At 38.9% G+C, this 15,257-nt stretch overlaps 1 protein-coding gene across 3 annotated transcripts in view; it reads left to right on the forward strand.

Annotated features, from left to right (window-relative positions):
- Positions 1-14,913, forward strand: part of CEP95 (centrosomal protein 95) — a 43,920-nt gene extending 29,007 nt beyond the window's left edge. For all 3 annotated transcript variants that reach the window (XM_012523529.4, XM_058284537.2, XM_058284538.2), the window contains 9 exons: positions 8,810-8,946; positions 9,631-9,723; positions 10,513-10,642; positions 11,201-11,370; positions 11,469-11,543; positions 12,273-12,425; positions 13,801-13,947; positions 14,253-14,324; positions 14,591-14,913. In XM_012523529.4, the coding sequence (XP_012378983.1) occupies positions 8,810-8,946; positions 9,631-9,723; positions 10,513-10,642; positions 11,201-11,370; positions 11,469-11,543; positions 12,273-12,425; positions 13,801-13,947; positions 14,253-14,324; positions 14,591-14,767 (1,154 nt within the window). In that variant the 3' untranslated portion in view covers positions 14,768-14,913. The remainder of the gene's footprint in view (positions 1-8,809; positions 8,947-9,630; positions 9,724-10,512; positions 10,643-11,200; positions 11,371-11,468; positions 11,544-12,272; positions 12,426-13,800; positions 13,948-14,252; positions 14,325-14,590) is intronic.
- Positions 14,914-15,257: the final 344 nt, after the last annotated feature.

Here is a 15,257-nt window from a genome sequence, read left to right on the forward strand (position 1 = left end):
GCGGCACCATTCCTGGGCAGGCTGCTCTTTCTTTCCTGCTGGGTGGCTCTCCTTATGGGGCACACTCCTTGTGTGTGGGGCTGCGCAGGGACACCCCTGCATGTCAGGGAACTCCTTGTGCGTATCAGCACTGCGCATGGGCCAGCTGCACACGGGTCAAGGAGGCCTGGGGTTTGAACCGCGCACCTCCCATGTGGAAAACGGATGCCCTAACCACTGGGCCAAGTCTGCTTCCCTAGTATGTGTCTTGAAGTAGGTTTTTTATTTCATGAGAGTTTGGACATTTTCAGTCATTATTTCCTCAAATAGTCTTTCTGCCCCCTTTCCCTAATCTTCTGGAATTCCCATTACAAGTATGTTATTCAACTCCCCAAGCCCCTGCTCAATTTTTTACATCTTTTCTCTGTCTGTTCTTCTCTCTCTTCAATTTCAGCTGTTCTGTTTTTCCTTTATAACTTATTCTTTGTTCTTTCATGTCTGCTATTTTATGCCTCTAATGTGTTTTTGATCTCACCTCTCAAGTCTTTCATTCCCATGAGCTTTGTTACTTTTCTATTCAGGTTTTCAGTTCTTCCTTGTGCTCATCAGATCTTTTTTATTTTCTTGCGTGCACTTCCTTGGTCTGACTGCAGATGGCACTCTTAGGCAGCTTTCAGTTCAGTGCCTGGGTGTATTTGTTGCTACACAGAACGGATCGGTGTGATAGAGCTTCCTGTTTGGAGGCTATGAGCCTTATAATTCAAACTTTCTCTGAGACAATTCCCTACCCTTCTCTGGCAGCCCCCTCCCTTTTCCCAGGTCAGAAATATCTCCACTCCTCTCAGAGTCCTCAGCAATCAGTCAGTCCATTAGTAAAGGAGGAGATTGGGAGGGTTGTATATCTTAAGCCCCTTGCTGTCTTCAAGGCAAAAATGGCACAGCCCCACCTGGCCTGGAAGGGCTCCTGGACACAGCAGACCAAATTTGTTAGTCAAAAGCTGAGTCAGCCTTAGGCTGTGTCCCTTTCCCTCACTTTTCCTGGGCATCCTCAATAATTAGTTCCAGCTAGAAGAGAGGGAGGTTTGAGGATCGATTTTCTTCATTCCTTCCGGGGCTCTCGGGGCAAACCAGTGTGTGGTCCCCTGGACTGGAAGGGCTCATGGAACACAGCAGACCAAATTTGTGGGTCAGAAACTGAGTCAGCCTTCAGCTATGTCCCTCTCTCACCTTTCCTGGGGTAGTAGATGCCTGGAGCCTCCTTTGTCTGTAGCAGCATGCCCAGAGACCTGAGAATTCTGAAGTGTCCTTAGTGTAGGGGATAGTGCTGGCAGCAGCAGCCATGGGTTTCTGTTGGCGATTTCCCTCCTTTGTCCCTCTGACGCAGTCTGGTAAGATAGGGAATCAATAGATGGATCTAGAACCTGGCAAGAAGTCCACGTGTCATTCGGTACCCCCAAGATGGCTGCTGGAAGGCCCTCATGAGAAATTTTCTCTTTCACTATCTTCTCGATGTCCTTTATCTCTTTAGCCATGTTGTCTTTCAACTCATTACTTTGATTTTGGAAGTTTGTATGAATATCCTTAATTAGTTGTCTCAAATCCTGTGTCTTATCTGGGGATTTGATATATTCCTTTGCTTGGGCCTACTCATCCATTTTCTTGGTATGACTTATAATTTTTTGCTAATGTCTAGGCATCTGATTATGCTGGTGAGTTTACTCTGCTGCTCAAGTTCGCTTCCTTTTGTAGGGATTTAGTGGCAGGAGGCTACTGCCTTTCTTTAATTCGGGATAATCCTTGTTAGTTGCTCAAGTCTGAGCCCTGGACCCAGTAATGGATTGCAGATCTGCTTCCAAGTGCCTTAGGTAGGGAGTTTGTAAAGACTGGGAAAAAACTCTTTTAATTTCCTCACATGCACTTCCTTGTTTTGCCAGCAGATGGCACTCTTTGGCAGGCCTCTCAGTACAAAGCCTGGTCTGAGTGAGTTTGCTGCAACTCTGACAGGACCAATGTTACGGAGTCCTGCCTGGAGGCTAAGTACCTTGCCATTTAAACTTCCTCAGAGGCTATTCTCCAGCCTTCTTTGGCAGCCCCCTCCCTTTTCCCAGGTAGGAAGTAATTCCACTTCCCTCTGCGACCTCAACAACCAGTCCTGGTCAGTTGGGAGAGTGTTGGAGAGGATTGAATCTCTAGTCCTTTGCAGGCTGCCGGGGCAAACCATGGTGTGGCCCCACCCAGTCGTGGGTGCTTGTGGGACACGAAAGACCAGATCTATGGGCCAAAAGCTGAACCAGCCTTAGGCTATGTTCCTCTCTCCCGTCCTTTCCTGGTGAGGTAGATCCCTGTAGCCCCCTTTGCCTGTAGCCACTAGCCGGAGTCCAGATAATTCAAAATTGTCTGTTCATAGGTTGAGGTAGGGATGCCAGTGACTGCAGCTACAGCTTCTACTCACAGTATTTCCATCAAGGTTATTTTCCTCTGCTCCCTCTCTTCTGAGCAGTGTCCAGCCTTCCTCTGGTCTCCCAAATCCGAGCACATTTTTTTTTCAGGCCGTTTCTGCCTGTCCTCTAGCTATTTTTCTGGAAGAGAAGAGAGTCCTCTGTCTTTCTAATCTACCATCCTCCCCAAAGTCCTTACTGATTTTTGTGTTGATCTTGTACCCTGCAACTTTGATAAGTTTGTCTATTGGCTTTAGAGCATTGCTGTTAATTTTTCAGAGTATGTAGGATCATGTCTGCAAATAGAGAAAGTTTTACTTCTTCCTTCCTAATTTGGATGCCTTTTATTTTTGTTTTGTTTTGTTTTTTAAGATTTTATTTCTTTATCCTCCCCCCCCCCCCCCCCCCCCCCGCCACTTGCACTTGCTGTCTGCTCTCTGTGTCCATTTGCTGTGCGTTTTTCTGTGTCTGCTTGTCTTGTCTTTAGGAGGCAACAGGAACTGATCCCAGGACCTTCCAACATGGGAGAGAGGCACTCAAATCACTTGAGCCACCTCAGCTCCCTGGTTTGTTGTGTCTCAAATTGTCTCTTTTTTGTTGCATCAGCTCACTGTGCAGGCCAGCTTGCCTTCACCAGGAGGCCCCTGGACCTCCCATATGGTAGACAGAGCCCAATCACTTAAGCCACATCCGCTTCCCTTATTTCTTTTTCTTGCCTAACTGCTCTGGTTATAACTTCTGGTTAAACATTGAATAACACTGGTGACAGTGGGCATCCTTGTCTTGTTCCAGATCTTAGAGGGAAAGTTTTCCGTCCTTCACCATTGAATATGATGTTACCTGTTTTTCATATATGCCCTTTATCATACTGATGAAGTTTCCTTCTATTACTATCTTTTTAAATGTTTCTTTTTAATCAAGAAAAGGATGCTGTTTTATCACATGCCTTTTCTATATCAATTGAGATCATGTGTATACATTAATTGATTTTCTTATGTTGAATCACCCTTGCATACCTGGCATAAAGCCTACACTTGATCATGGTATATACATTCTTTTAATGTGCTGTTGGACTTAACTTGCTAGTATTTTGTTAAGGATTTTTTGGATTTTTTTTATAACAGATACTTTTTGGTAATTTTATTTTCCTGTAGCATCTTCATCTGGCTTTGGTATTAGGGTGATGTTGGCCTCAGAATGAATTAGGGAGTATTTCCTCCTCTTCAATCTTTGGAAGAGTTTGAGCAGGATTGGTGTTAATTCTTGGAATGATTGGTAGAATTCACCTGTGTAGCCATCTGATCCCTGGGCTTTTCTCTGTTGAATGGTTCATGGTGATTGATTTAATCTCTTTACTTATAATTGGTCTGTTGAGATCTGTTTCTTCTAGAGTCTGTATATGTTGTTTGTGTGTTTCTGGGAATTTGTACATTTCATCTAGCTCATCTAATTTGTTGGCATACAATTGTTAATAGCATCCTCTTGTGATCCTTTTTTATTCTGTGGGGTCAGTGGTAATATCCCCCCTCATTTCTGCTTTTAGTTATTTGCATCTTCTCTTTTTCAGTGTAGTTAAAGGTTTGTCAATATTATTCATCTTTTCAAAGAACCAACTTTTGGTTTTGTTAATGCTATTTTTTTATTCTCTATTTCATTTATTTCTTCTCTAGTCATGTTTCTGCTTTCCTTTTTTTAGTTTCTCCAAGTGTGGTTACGTCTTTGATTTTAGCTTTCTTTCTTTCAGTGTAAGCAGATAGGACTATAAATTTTCCTCTGAGTACTCCCATATGTTTTGTTTTAAAGGTATCAGGGCCTCTTATGTTAGAAAACAATGCTCACCCACTGAGCCACATTGGCTTCCCTGATTTGATTTTTTCATTTGTTTGTTTGTTTTAAGGAGGCACCAGGAACTGGACCTGGGACCCCTCATGTGGGAAGCAGGCACTCGACTGCTTGAGCCACATCCACTCCCTCCCATAAGTTTTGATATGTTGTGTTCTCATTTTCATTCATTTCATAATATTTACTGACTTCCCTTATTATTCTTTGACCCAGTGATTAAGAGTGTGTTATTTAACTTGCATATATTTGTGGATTTTCCAGTTCTCTGCCTGTAATTGATTTCTACCTTCATTCCATTGTAGTCAGAGAAGATGCTTTATAGCTTTCCTTTTTTTCAAAATTCCTCAGACTTGTTTTGGGGCCCAATCTGTGCTGTATCCTGGAGAACAACCCAGGTACACTTGAGAAGAATGTGTATCCTGCTGTTTGGGGGTACAGTGTTTTGTTATACAAAACATTGTTGTTTGTTTAATGTCTATTAGGTCTAGTTCCTTTATCATTTATCCAAGTTCCCTGTTGCTCTAGATGTTCTATCTATTGCTGAAAGTGGTGTGTTGAAGTTTCCAACTATTATTATAGAGGTGTCTGTTTCTCACTTCAGTTTTACCAGGTGTTTGCCTCATGTATTTCGGGATACTGTGGTTAGGTGTATAAATATTTTAGCATTGTTATTTCTTCTCAGTGGATTGACCCTTTTATTTATAATGTCCTTTTTTATCTTGTAACAGTTATTTATTTAAAGTCCATTTTGTCATATTAGTGTAGCTATCCCAGTTCTCTTTTGGTTACTATTTGCATAGATTATCTTTTTCCATCCTTTCACTTTCAACCTATTTGTATCTTTGGGTCTAGAGTGAGTCTCTTGTAAGCAACATATAGTGCAACGTGCTTTTTTTCTGCCACTGTTTTTTGATTGGAGAGTTTAACATTCAGTGTTATTACTGAAATGGCAGCACTTTAGCCATTTTGTTCTTTGGTTTTATGTCATATCTCTTTTGTCCCTCTTTTCCTTATTGTAGCCTCTTTTCTGTACATTTGATCTTTTGTGATGTAGTCAACTGTTTCTTTACTTATTTCTGTTTTACAGAATTTTAAAATACATTTTCTGGTTACCTTGGGATTTGTATTGCACAACCTCCATCTATACCCTACTAATTTGAAAAGATACCAACCTAGCTTCAATAACATACATGTTCTCTGCTCCTTTGTCCCTCTGTTTCTCCTCTTTATATTGTTTTCTTCCCACATTACCTCTTTATATTTTGCATGTCCACTATCAGGAAATATGCCTTTTTCTTGTTCAGTTGTATTCTGTCTCTTCTAGGAATTAAAGAGTAGAGTTATATATTGAGGATACAGTATTATTGGGTTTTGCATTTACTCATTTCTTTACTGAAGATCTTCAGTTCTTCAAACCATTCCAAGCCACTATCTCCTGTCTTTTCCTTTCAATGTGAAGAATTCCATTTAGCAATTCTTGGAGGGCAGGTGTTTTGGTGACAGAGTTTTTCAGTTTCTGTTTATCTGTGATTGTTTTAAACTCTCCCTATTTTTGAAGGACAGCTTTGTCAGATAAAGTACTTTTGTCTGGCAGTTTTTTTCATTCAGTACCTTAAATATATCATACCACTTCCTTTTCGCCTCCATGGTTTCTGATAAGAGCTAGGCACTTAAGTCTTATTGAGGATCCCTTATATGTGAGGAATCACTTTTCTCTTACTGCTTTCAGAATTCACTCTTTTATCTTTGGCATCTGACATTCTGATTAGTGTGTGTCTCGGAGTAGGTCTCTTAGGGTTTATTCTGTTAGAAGTACTTTCTGCTCTTGGACGTGTATGACTTTCATGAAAGTTGGGAAATCTTGGCCTTTATTTCCTCAAATATTTTTTTCTGCCCCTTTTCCTTTCTCTTCTGGGATTCCCATGATGCAACTATTGATATGTGTCGTGCTTTCATCCAAATCCCTTAGACACTGTCCATTTTTTCTATTCTTTTATCTGTTCTTCTGACTCCATGATTTCGATTGTCTTCTAAAATTCAGTGATTCTTTCTTCTGCTTATTCAAATCTATTGTAAACTTCTTGTATTTTTTATTATTTATGCCTTTCATCCCTATAATTTGTTTTTTTAAACTTCTTCTGTTTGCTCACACATTGCATTCTTAATAGCCTTTAGCTCTATATCCACCATTAGTTTATTCTTATCTGTATCTTCCATCATCTCCTTGATTTAGGAGATTTCATTTAAACTTCTTTGATTAGTGTTTCTAAAGTCTGTGTTTTCTCTGAAGTTTTTAATTTGTTCCTGTGACGGAGCCATATCTTCCTGTTTTTTAGTATGGCATGTAATTTTTTGCTCTTTAGGCATCTGATTATAGATTGTTGAGTTGCTTTCCACTCGGTCATATTCTAGAGATCCAAGCAGGTGGGATTTGTCCTTTTATTAGTTGTTTCTGAGGGGATGCTTTTCCAGGGGATGTCTTATGTTGCAGTGTTGATGACGTCTTTATCTTTGCAACTTTCCTTTTTCTTAACATTGTTTTTTAAATCTAACATTATTTTGAAGAGGTCTCATTTTCTAAGTTGAAATTTATAGATCATTTTAACTGCTGTATAACTAGGTCCATAGAGTGCACTCCATTGAGTATATGTACCATATTTATCAGTGTTCTTATTGCTGGACATTTAGAATTTTTCCTATTTTCATAACTGCACATTGTTCCACAGTGAACAACCCATAATGTGCATACATGCAAGAGTTTCTCTAGAATCTATATGTAGTAGAATTCCTGTATCATGGGGTTTAAACCATTTTTCAATGTTACTAAATTGTTTTCCAAAGTGAATGTTCAGTACATGACACTTTCTGTAGATCCTTGCTACTGTTTGATCTTTTTCTTGTTCAACTTCAAAGAATTATTCTCTTCTACCAACTAAAATTCTGTGTATTTTGCATTCAATTTTATCTACCTTAGTCATCGCTTGTTTTTCTAGAAATAGTTTCTCATACAAAACCTCCTTTACTTTTTCACTTGCTTTTTTTCTTGCAAGAATGCTATCTTCCTCTTGATTATTTCATCTCTTTTCCCTTTAAAACCTGATTCAGCTAATCCTCTCAGAAGTCTCTTTGTTTCCTTTACTGTACACATAAACATAGTACCCAATTTGAAAACCAGTGTACATTAAAATTTGTTTTAGTTTGGTCTTCAGTTTCTAAAGAAGAATACAATGTAGTCATAGTTAATGTCATAAAAACATCTATAATTTAAAATGGATTGTGCAAGTCAGTTTTGTTTTTTTAGTATCTTAGAATTTAAAATGAATTTGAAAGACTTGAATTAAAAGAGAGAGAAAGGAAAAACAAAAACTGTCCAGAGAAATAGGAATTCTCTCTGTAATTTTATTTAGAAAAATATCAAAATAATTTCCTTAGCCTTAGAACTATATTGAATAAATCATTTTCTAAAAAAGTGTGGAGTTCCCCTCTACTAGAAGATGCTCAAGTTCATCTGTAAACCATGAAACACTGAAAGGTTTGTGGAGAGAAGTAACTTGCTAGATGTCTTAGGCAGAGCAGCATCAAGAGGGATAAATTACTAAGTAGGAACAAATCAGGACAGCCTAGACAATCTAAGCTATATTAACCCTTGCTTACAAGCCTGCTGCTTTGTGTTTATAAAAATAGGTATATGGGGAAACGGATGTGGCTCAACCAGTTAGGCTCCTGTCTACCATATAGGAGGTCCAGGGTTCAATGTCCAGGGGCCTCCTGGTGAGGGCAGGCTGACCCACACAGAGTGCCAACCCATGTGGGAATGCCGTCCCACTGTACAGGAGTGCTGCCCTGTGTGGGAAAGCCACCCCACGCAGGAGTGCCAGCAGACTTGGAGAGCTGGTGCAGCAAGATGACGTAAGAAGAGACAGAAAGGAGAGAAAATAAGAAGACGTAGCAGAACAGGGAGTTGAGGTGGTGTAAGAGAAGAATCGCCTCTCTCACTCCAGAAGGTCCCAGGAACGGTTCCTGGAGCTGCCTAGTGAGAATACAAGCAGGCACAGAAGAACACACAGCGAATGGACACAGAGAGCAGACAATGTGGGGAACAGGGGAGGGGGAGTAAATAAATCTTAAAAAAAAAAAAAAAAAAAAATAGGTATATGTATTTATATTCTACCTCCTGAGGACCTAGTTTGATCAAATAATAGCAGACACTCCTCAGATGGTTTACATTTTCTCTCTCCTCATTTTTCTGTCACCAAGAGCACTGATTACAGAGCTTTTCGCACAACAGGCATTCCATGCTTTGCTCCATTTTCAACTCAAAGTTGAATATAGTATTCAAAGTAAGTTCTTTGAGACAGTGCACATTTATGTCCATTTGTCTGTTTATGTGCTGTGACTAAACATACAGATAAATATATATTAGTTTTAGGAGAGAATACATTTACCATAGTCATTCATCAGTCTCTTTGCATTTAGTAAAACTTATTTGGTTTCCAACAAAACATTTCTGGCTGTCAGGTACTAATAATATATGTCTTTATGTATTGCAGGACTTACCATGCAGAGAAAGCCACCCTACAGATCACATTCCCTCTCTCCATCTCCAGTCAGACACAAACAGTTCCATATGGAGAGAAATAGGCAGCGAAAGCCAAAAGAAACAGAAATCTGCAGATTCCAAGCAAAGGTACAGCCCCATCTCTTGGCTGTCATTGGGCAGGAGACAATACCATTTACCTTCAGCCAGACTAAAGGCTTAAAGTACATTTAATATTCTTGAGCTAAGTGGATGATAGAGAATTATGGGACATAACTTTTGCCCTCCATTGTGAAACATAAAATTTGCACTCCTGAAACTACAAGAAAATAATTTGGTCCTGACATGGCCCAGTGCATCAGTGCATTAAGAAAGATGAGATCATTGTGGGTTGGTATTTTCAGAGAGAGCTTCAGAGATGAAGGAATCTTAAGGTAATTAAACATGACAGGTCATTTGAATTATAGATAGGATGAGAAAGTGCCCAAGACAGAAGTGAGAGGAGGTAGTTAAGATTCACCAAGATTGGTGGGATTACCAAGGAAGACTTTCTACTGTGTAACAGATTTTGAAATGTTTATAGATTTAGAATACCTATGTTCAGATGCCTTATTTCAACTGAGTATATAATTCAACATGTAACTCTAATTTAGGGGAATATAAAAATGCTTAATTGCATTTTATGTTCCATTTAAGATCCTGAAAGGAACTAAAAACAAAACAAAACAGTGAGTTGGATTTTAAGGGTAGCAGATGCTAGATGAATTTTTTTCCTCATTTTCATTTATAAGTGCTTTCAATAACTATAATATTATATGAACTTTTCCCTTCTAGGCAATAACTGAAGCATTTGAAAGAGAACTAAGAAGAAATAAAGTTCAAGAGAATATTGGACCTCTAGCAAAAAATGAGGAGGAGGAGGAAACAGTGGGTAAAAAATCTCCACTGTAATAAATACCATGTGATCAGATCAGTGGGAAGTACAGAGATGATCTTTTTAAAGGAAAAAAGAACCAACAGAGCCTTAATTTGTTAGGAAAATGCAGGATTTCATTTCATTATATAGGATTTTCTCCAACTCATTCATGGGTTAGTCAAGTTGCTAAAATGTAGCAAAACATGGTACCAAAGAAAGTTAACATTTTTCCTTCTTGCCTAAAACTTTCAGTTTTAAGAATTTCTATTTTTTAGCAGTTCACTAAGTTAAAAAAAAAAAAAGGCTGACAACATTAAAGAGCAGTAAGAGTAGACAGTACATCCCACTTTTTCTCTGCCTGGTGCGAAATCCAAAGTGTAAGTTTTCATTGCCTTTCAAAAGGATGGTTACAGAAGCTAAGTGAAATCGTGGGGAAAATACTTAGGCAAAAATGTTAATAAATAGAAGTTTATAAAATACAGTATGGTTACAATTAAACATTACTAATTTTTAAAATCTACATGGAAAAAGAAAATGTTAATAGTTATATTTAGGGTGTGGGACTCTGGTAGCTATGAAACCTGAAAAAGATCCAGTGCCTTTTCAAATTCCAAAGGATGGCAGAGGCCAAAAGATGATTTCAGCTTAAAGTAGAAGAATACTGACCAGATTTAAAACTTTTGAAGTAAGGTGGTTTGGCTGGGGATTAGCCTTTTTTGTCAATATGTAATATTTAAGGTGATGTATATAAGAGTTATTAGACCTCTTTTATTTCTATTCTGTTTGTATCTGCTTCTAAGGAAAAAATACACAGAGAAGCTGTTCATAAAGGAAGTCCAAAACCTGGTCAGCCCAGGAAGATTTACTCTAGAAAAACCACAACTCCAAGTCCAAGAGGCAGCTTCCCAAAGCCCAATAAAGCAATTCCAAGTAAGAACCACAAAATTGTACTTCATGGAAAACTGGCAGCATTTGAAAGCGTGTGTACTGCATTCCAAGGACACAGCATTGAAAACCAGCATACACCAGTGAGCTGGGAAAAGTTTCCTCTTTTACAACTGCCATATGGCTGAATTTTTTACAGAGAATACTCTTTAAGGCAGTACCATAGAGACGCCTTTATTTTAGTGGCAAAGGAGATGGTAGGACTACTACCTGCTGTTCTGGCTTTAGCCTCACTCTCTTCACCAACTCTGCTTGTCTTTTGTTTGTTTCTGGGGAGTTGGTAGAACCAAAGGGATGCTCCAAAGCAAGCTGATGGTTTGTCATTTGGTGCCAGTGAGTGTTAGAGCCCTGCTATAAGGAAAACCAGGTCATGCGAAATGACAGGATGCAGTTTCAAAGACTGCTAGCCTTCCAACATCACTTAGATGTTGCTCTAAGTTGCTCTTAGATGTTGCTTTGCTCTGCCAGAAATGTAAGATGAAAGATAAGATGAGAGCTTTTGGCAAGTCCCTCAGATTATGAGCATTGCATTTTACCTTGCAGTGAAAGTAAAGGAATATGGTCTCCTGCCCCTAATGCTGGAGGAGTTTCCATTTCTCTATGTTTCTGGCCAAACCCTCAGCAAAATGTGGAAACAGCAAATTGCACAGGTTGAACAGCTCAAAAAGGATGCATTTGGAGAAAATCGATCAAAGAAGAAACTCCAGGATGAAGTAAGAGTAGGAATATAAACCAGGAAGGGGAGGAGCTTATCCTTGAGAATCAAGTGAATGGCATTATTAACCCCCTCCCTTTTGTGCCTCCCTTAAAGATAGAAGAAGCCTTAAGAAGGCATGACCTCCTAACTGCACTTGTCAAGAAAGAATATGAACATAACAAGAGACTGGTATGTCGAGCAAGTTGGGTGTTATAACAGTTTACCAACCACCATTGTAATTTGGATTGGGAATTGTACTTAGCACTTTTATCTGTATTGAACATGATGATGGGAGAGGACAGAGTTCAGAAACAATAAGCCAGTGGAAGAGATTGAGTGTGGAGTAGATATAAATCATGAGAACTGTAATTCTAAGCAATTCCAGAGAAAGAAGGAGAAGTCTTCTCAAGAACTACATGTGGTACTTTGGTATGGGGAGAAGAAAAATATCTGAGCATTTAGTTGGAGGCTTTGTTTAAACATGACCTCATTTCATTCCCACTGGATAGCAGGAACTTTCAATCTAATTTAAATACTCTTGATAACTGGTTTTGCTCAAAAGCCTTTCAGAGTACCATTTTCCTACTCCTCTTAAGCTGGCATCAATCTGGGTTTGGCTTAGGCAGCAGTCCTTCGGTGGAATGGGGAGATTAGATCCTCAAGGTCACCAGAGTGCCCAGGGTCGCTGCTGCTTTCTGCAGCAGTGGGTTGCTTCTTGGACTGAGGACCATTGAGGTCATGAACCTGCCAAAGGTTGGAGGGCTTCTAGGGGCCAATGGTCTTTCACACACTGTCCAGGCAATGGCCCTTGGCCTCCTGGCTCAGTGTGTTGAAGACATGATGGGGAGTGGGGTGGAAGAGAATGCTGGAACCTGTCTTCCTCTTGTCCTTACCTCTCTTCCCCTTCCCCTTTCCTAGCAAGAATTTAAGGACCGCATTAATAGGCAGAGGTTGACCCAGTCAAAAATAAAAGAAAATCGGCAGCAAATTGTTCGTGCCCGAAAATATTACGATGATTATAGAGTTCAGCTACGTGCAAAAATGATGAGAATGAGGACCCGGGAAGAAATGGTAAATAGAGGTTTTTTTATTGAGTCTTACTAAAGTGAATTTTATCTGTAACTTTTCAGGGCCATCTTTTTTGTGACTCTTTTCACAATTTGAAATCCAAATGCAAGTCCTAAATTGATGAAATGATGCCACTAAAATCTTTACTTGTCCACAGTTCATTTGATTACCCCGTAGTGCATCTCAGTCTCATTTTCCTCTGCTACTGTCATCTTAATGTATCTGACTGCCTGCACTTACTTGGGGAACTTGTTAGAAGAAACAGGGATTTAAGGTGTGATTAGATGAATTAGGATTCCACACAAAGTCAGGAATACTGCAGGACAGATAAGCTGTCTAGTTATTGTGATCAAGCTGAAATGCTTAATCTTTTGGGATCCCACAATTGCAAATTTCATCTCTAGAGTAAACCATTTTAGTAAATATAGTTGGGCTCAATGCTTTGATGTGGGTCCTATTATTACCCTTATTTCCAGAGGGGAGGACACTATTAAGTCTCAAAAAGTTAAGTAACTATCCTAAATTAATGAATGACAGATAAGAGCATATCCAGAACTTCTCAACAACTTTTTTTACTGTGGCCTAGCCAGTGATAACCACCTTACCAGTTGTGGACTAGAGTGCTTGACCTGTATACACAGCTGCTTGAGAATTCTTTGGGATAGCATTAGGGAAACAAATCAAAACCTCTGTGAGATACCACTTGACACTCACTAGAATGGGGAAAAAAAAAAGGTGGTGAGGATGTGGAGAAATTGGAACCATCATATAGGGCTGGTGGGAATGTAGAATGGTGCAGCTGCTTTGGAAAAATTTGGCAGTTCTTCAGAAAGTTAAACATAGAGTACCATATGTCCCAGTAATTCCACTCCCTAGACATACATCCACACAAAAACCTTTATATAAATGTTCAGAGCAGCATTATTTCATAATAGGCCTATGGTGGAAATAACCAAATATCCATCAGCTTATAAAGGGGTAAAAAATATATACATGTAATAATAACATGGATGAAATATGCTTGAAAACATGCTAAGTTAAAGAAGCCAAGTGCTAAAGGCCACATATTATAAGATTCCATTATATGGAATGCCAAGTAGATAAGTGGTTTGGGGGGCTGGAGGGAGGGGAGAATGTGGAGTGACTGCTAATGGATTTGGAGTTTCTTTTAGGGGAGATGAAAATGATCTGAAATTAGTAGTATGGATTGCACAAATCTGAATACACTAAAAACTATATGTTTTATGGATTATATGTTAATAAAGCTCTGATTTTAAAAGTCTACAAAATACAATTATTATCTACCTCTAGTTAGGCAAAATGATTCTATTCTTCAATAACAGTTCAGTTTAACCTTATGATATTAACTAACTGACAGATATTTAAGAAACTTTTTGAAGAAGGTATACGAATTCAGAAGCAAAGATTACGGGACCTAAGAAATTATGCTAAAGAAAAGAGAGATGAACAAAAGAGACAGCACCAGAATGAACTGGATTCAATGGAGAACTACTATAAAGACCAGGTGGGTTCACAATCTCATTACATTATATTTAGTCCTGATCACCTGTGTTGAACATCTGCTTTGTCTGTTGAACAGTAAGCCTTTATGTATTAACTCAGAACTTTAAGCTATTCTGGTTAGACTGTTTGCATGGTAAAAATTTAAATTTTAAGAGAAAATTAGTTAGTACTTGACCATAGTACAGAACCTGTATTGCCATATTTCCATTAAAATACAAACTAAGCCTATGAACATTACATATAAGGTTTGTTATACTTGGACCACCAACATTAAAGATTTGTTTTTTTTTTCTTCCCTGTGAACAGTTTTCATTGTTGGCAGAAGCCATATCACAGGAACATCAAGACCTCAAAGCCAGAGAGAAATCCCAGTCCCAGGTATTAATGGGATAATAAGTCACTTATTTACAATTTCAGGAAATAAAAGGCTATTATCCTTTTTAAAGGGGAAATGGAGAGAATAGTAATTAGAAAATCCAAGACATTCATCCTGTGATTTTAACTTTACCAGTTGAGGTTGCTGTAGGAGCTGCCACTAAATTAAAATATTGCTAGAGCTTGATGAAATGGAAGGTTGGGAGGGAATAAAAATAGATGAGGGACTGGATAATTTGACTTGCAGGATGTCATGAATTCTCTTTCAGACTTTACAAAAGGTAAAGAGGGAGCTGAGATCTAAGATGGAGAAGGAAATTCAGCACCTGCAGAGCATGATAACACAGAATGATGATGATGCCTTCTTCCGGGAATTGGAAGCTGCACGCTTCAGATCTCGACTTCAGCTGGCTTCCTTTCAGTTCAGTAAAAATTACTTCCCATGAGGCCAGACTTTATAAAGTGATGTTTTGGAGCTAGAATTGAGCCAATAAACAATCTAAGCCAGAATAATTATTTTTAAATTCCCTATCTATGTATTCATTCCAGTACTTTATGAAGTAATTTTTAAAATAAAAATTGTTTTCTTGAAGCTTACTGCTTTTGAATTTGTGACCAAAATATTAAAAAGGGGAAGAGAGGCACATATTCTTCATCAGTCATATTTGCACTTAAAGCAGTTAACAAATCTTGATTGAGCAGTCAGCTCCTGAGGCCTATTATCATAGTCCAACAAGAAAGAGGAAAAACCAGTACTTAAGGCCAAAAAAAATCTCTAATTCAGAGACGGGCTAGCAATGTGTGCTGGTCATCAGAGGTGGGACTCGGGTTGAACTTTGAAGACAGATATTTACATGCTTCAGAGAAGCACTGGGATTGCAGGAGGGGAGGCAGCACAGTGGTCTGAAAGTGGGCAAGAGGCACCAACCCCATCGC

The sequence above is a fragment of the Dasypus novemcinctus genome, chromosome 21, assembly GCF_030445035.2.
Source record: "Dasypus novemcinctus isolate mDasNov1 chromosome 21, mDasNov1.1.hap2, whole genome shotgun sequence".
NCBI lineage: Eukaryota > Metazoa > Chordata > Mammalia > Cingulata > Dasypodidae > Dasypus > Dasypus novemcinctus.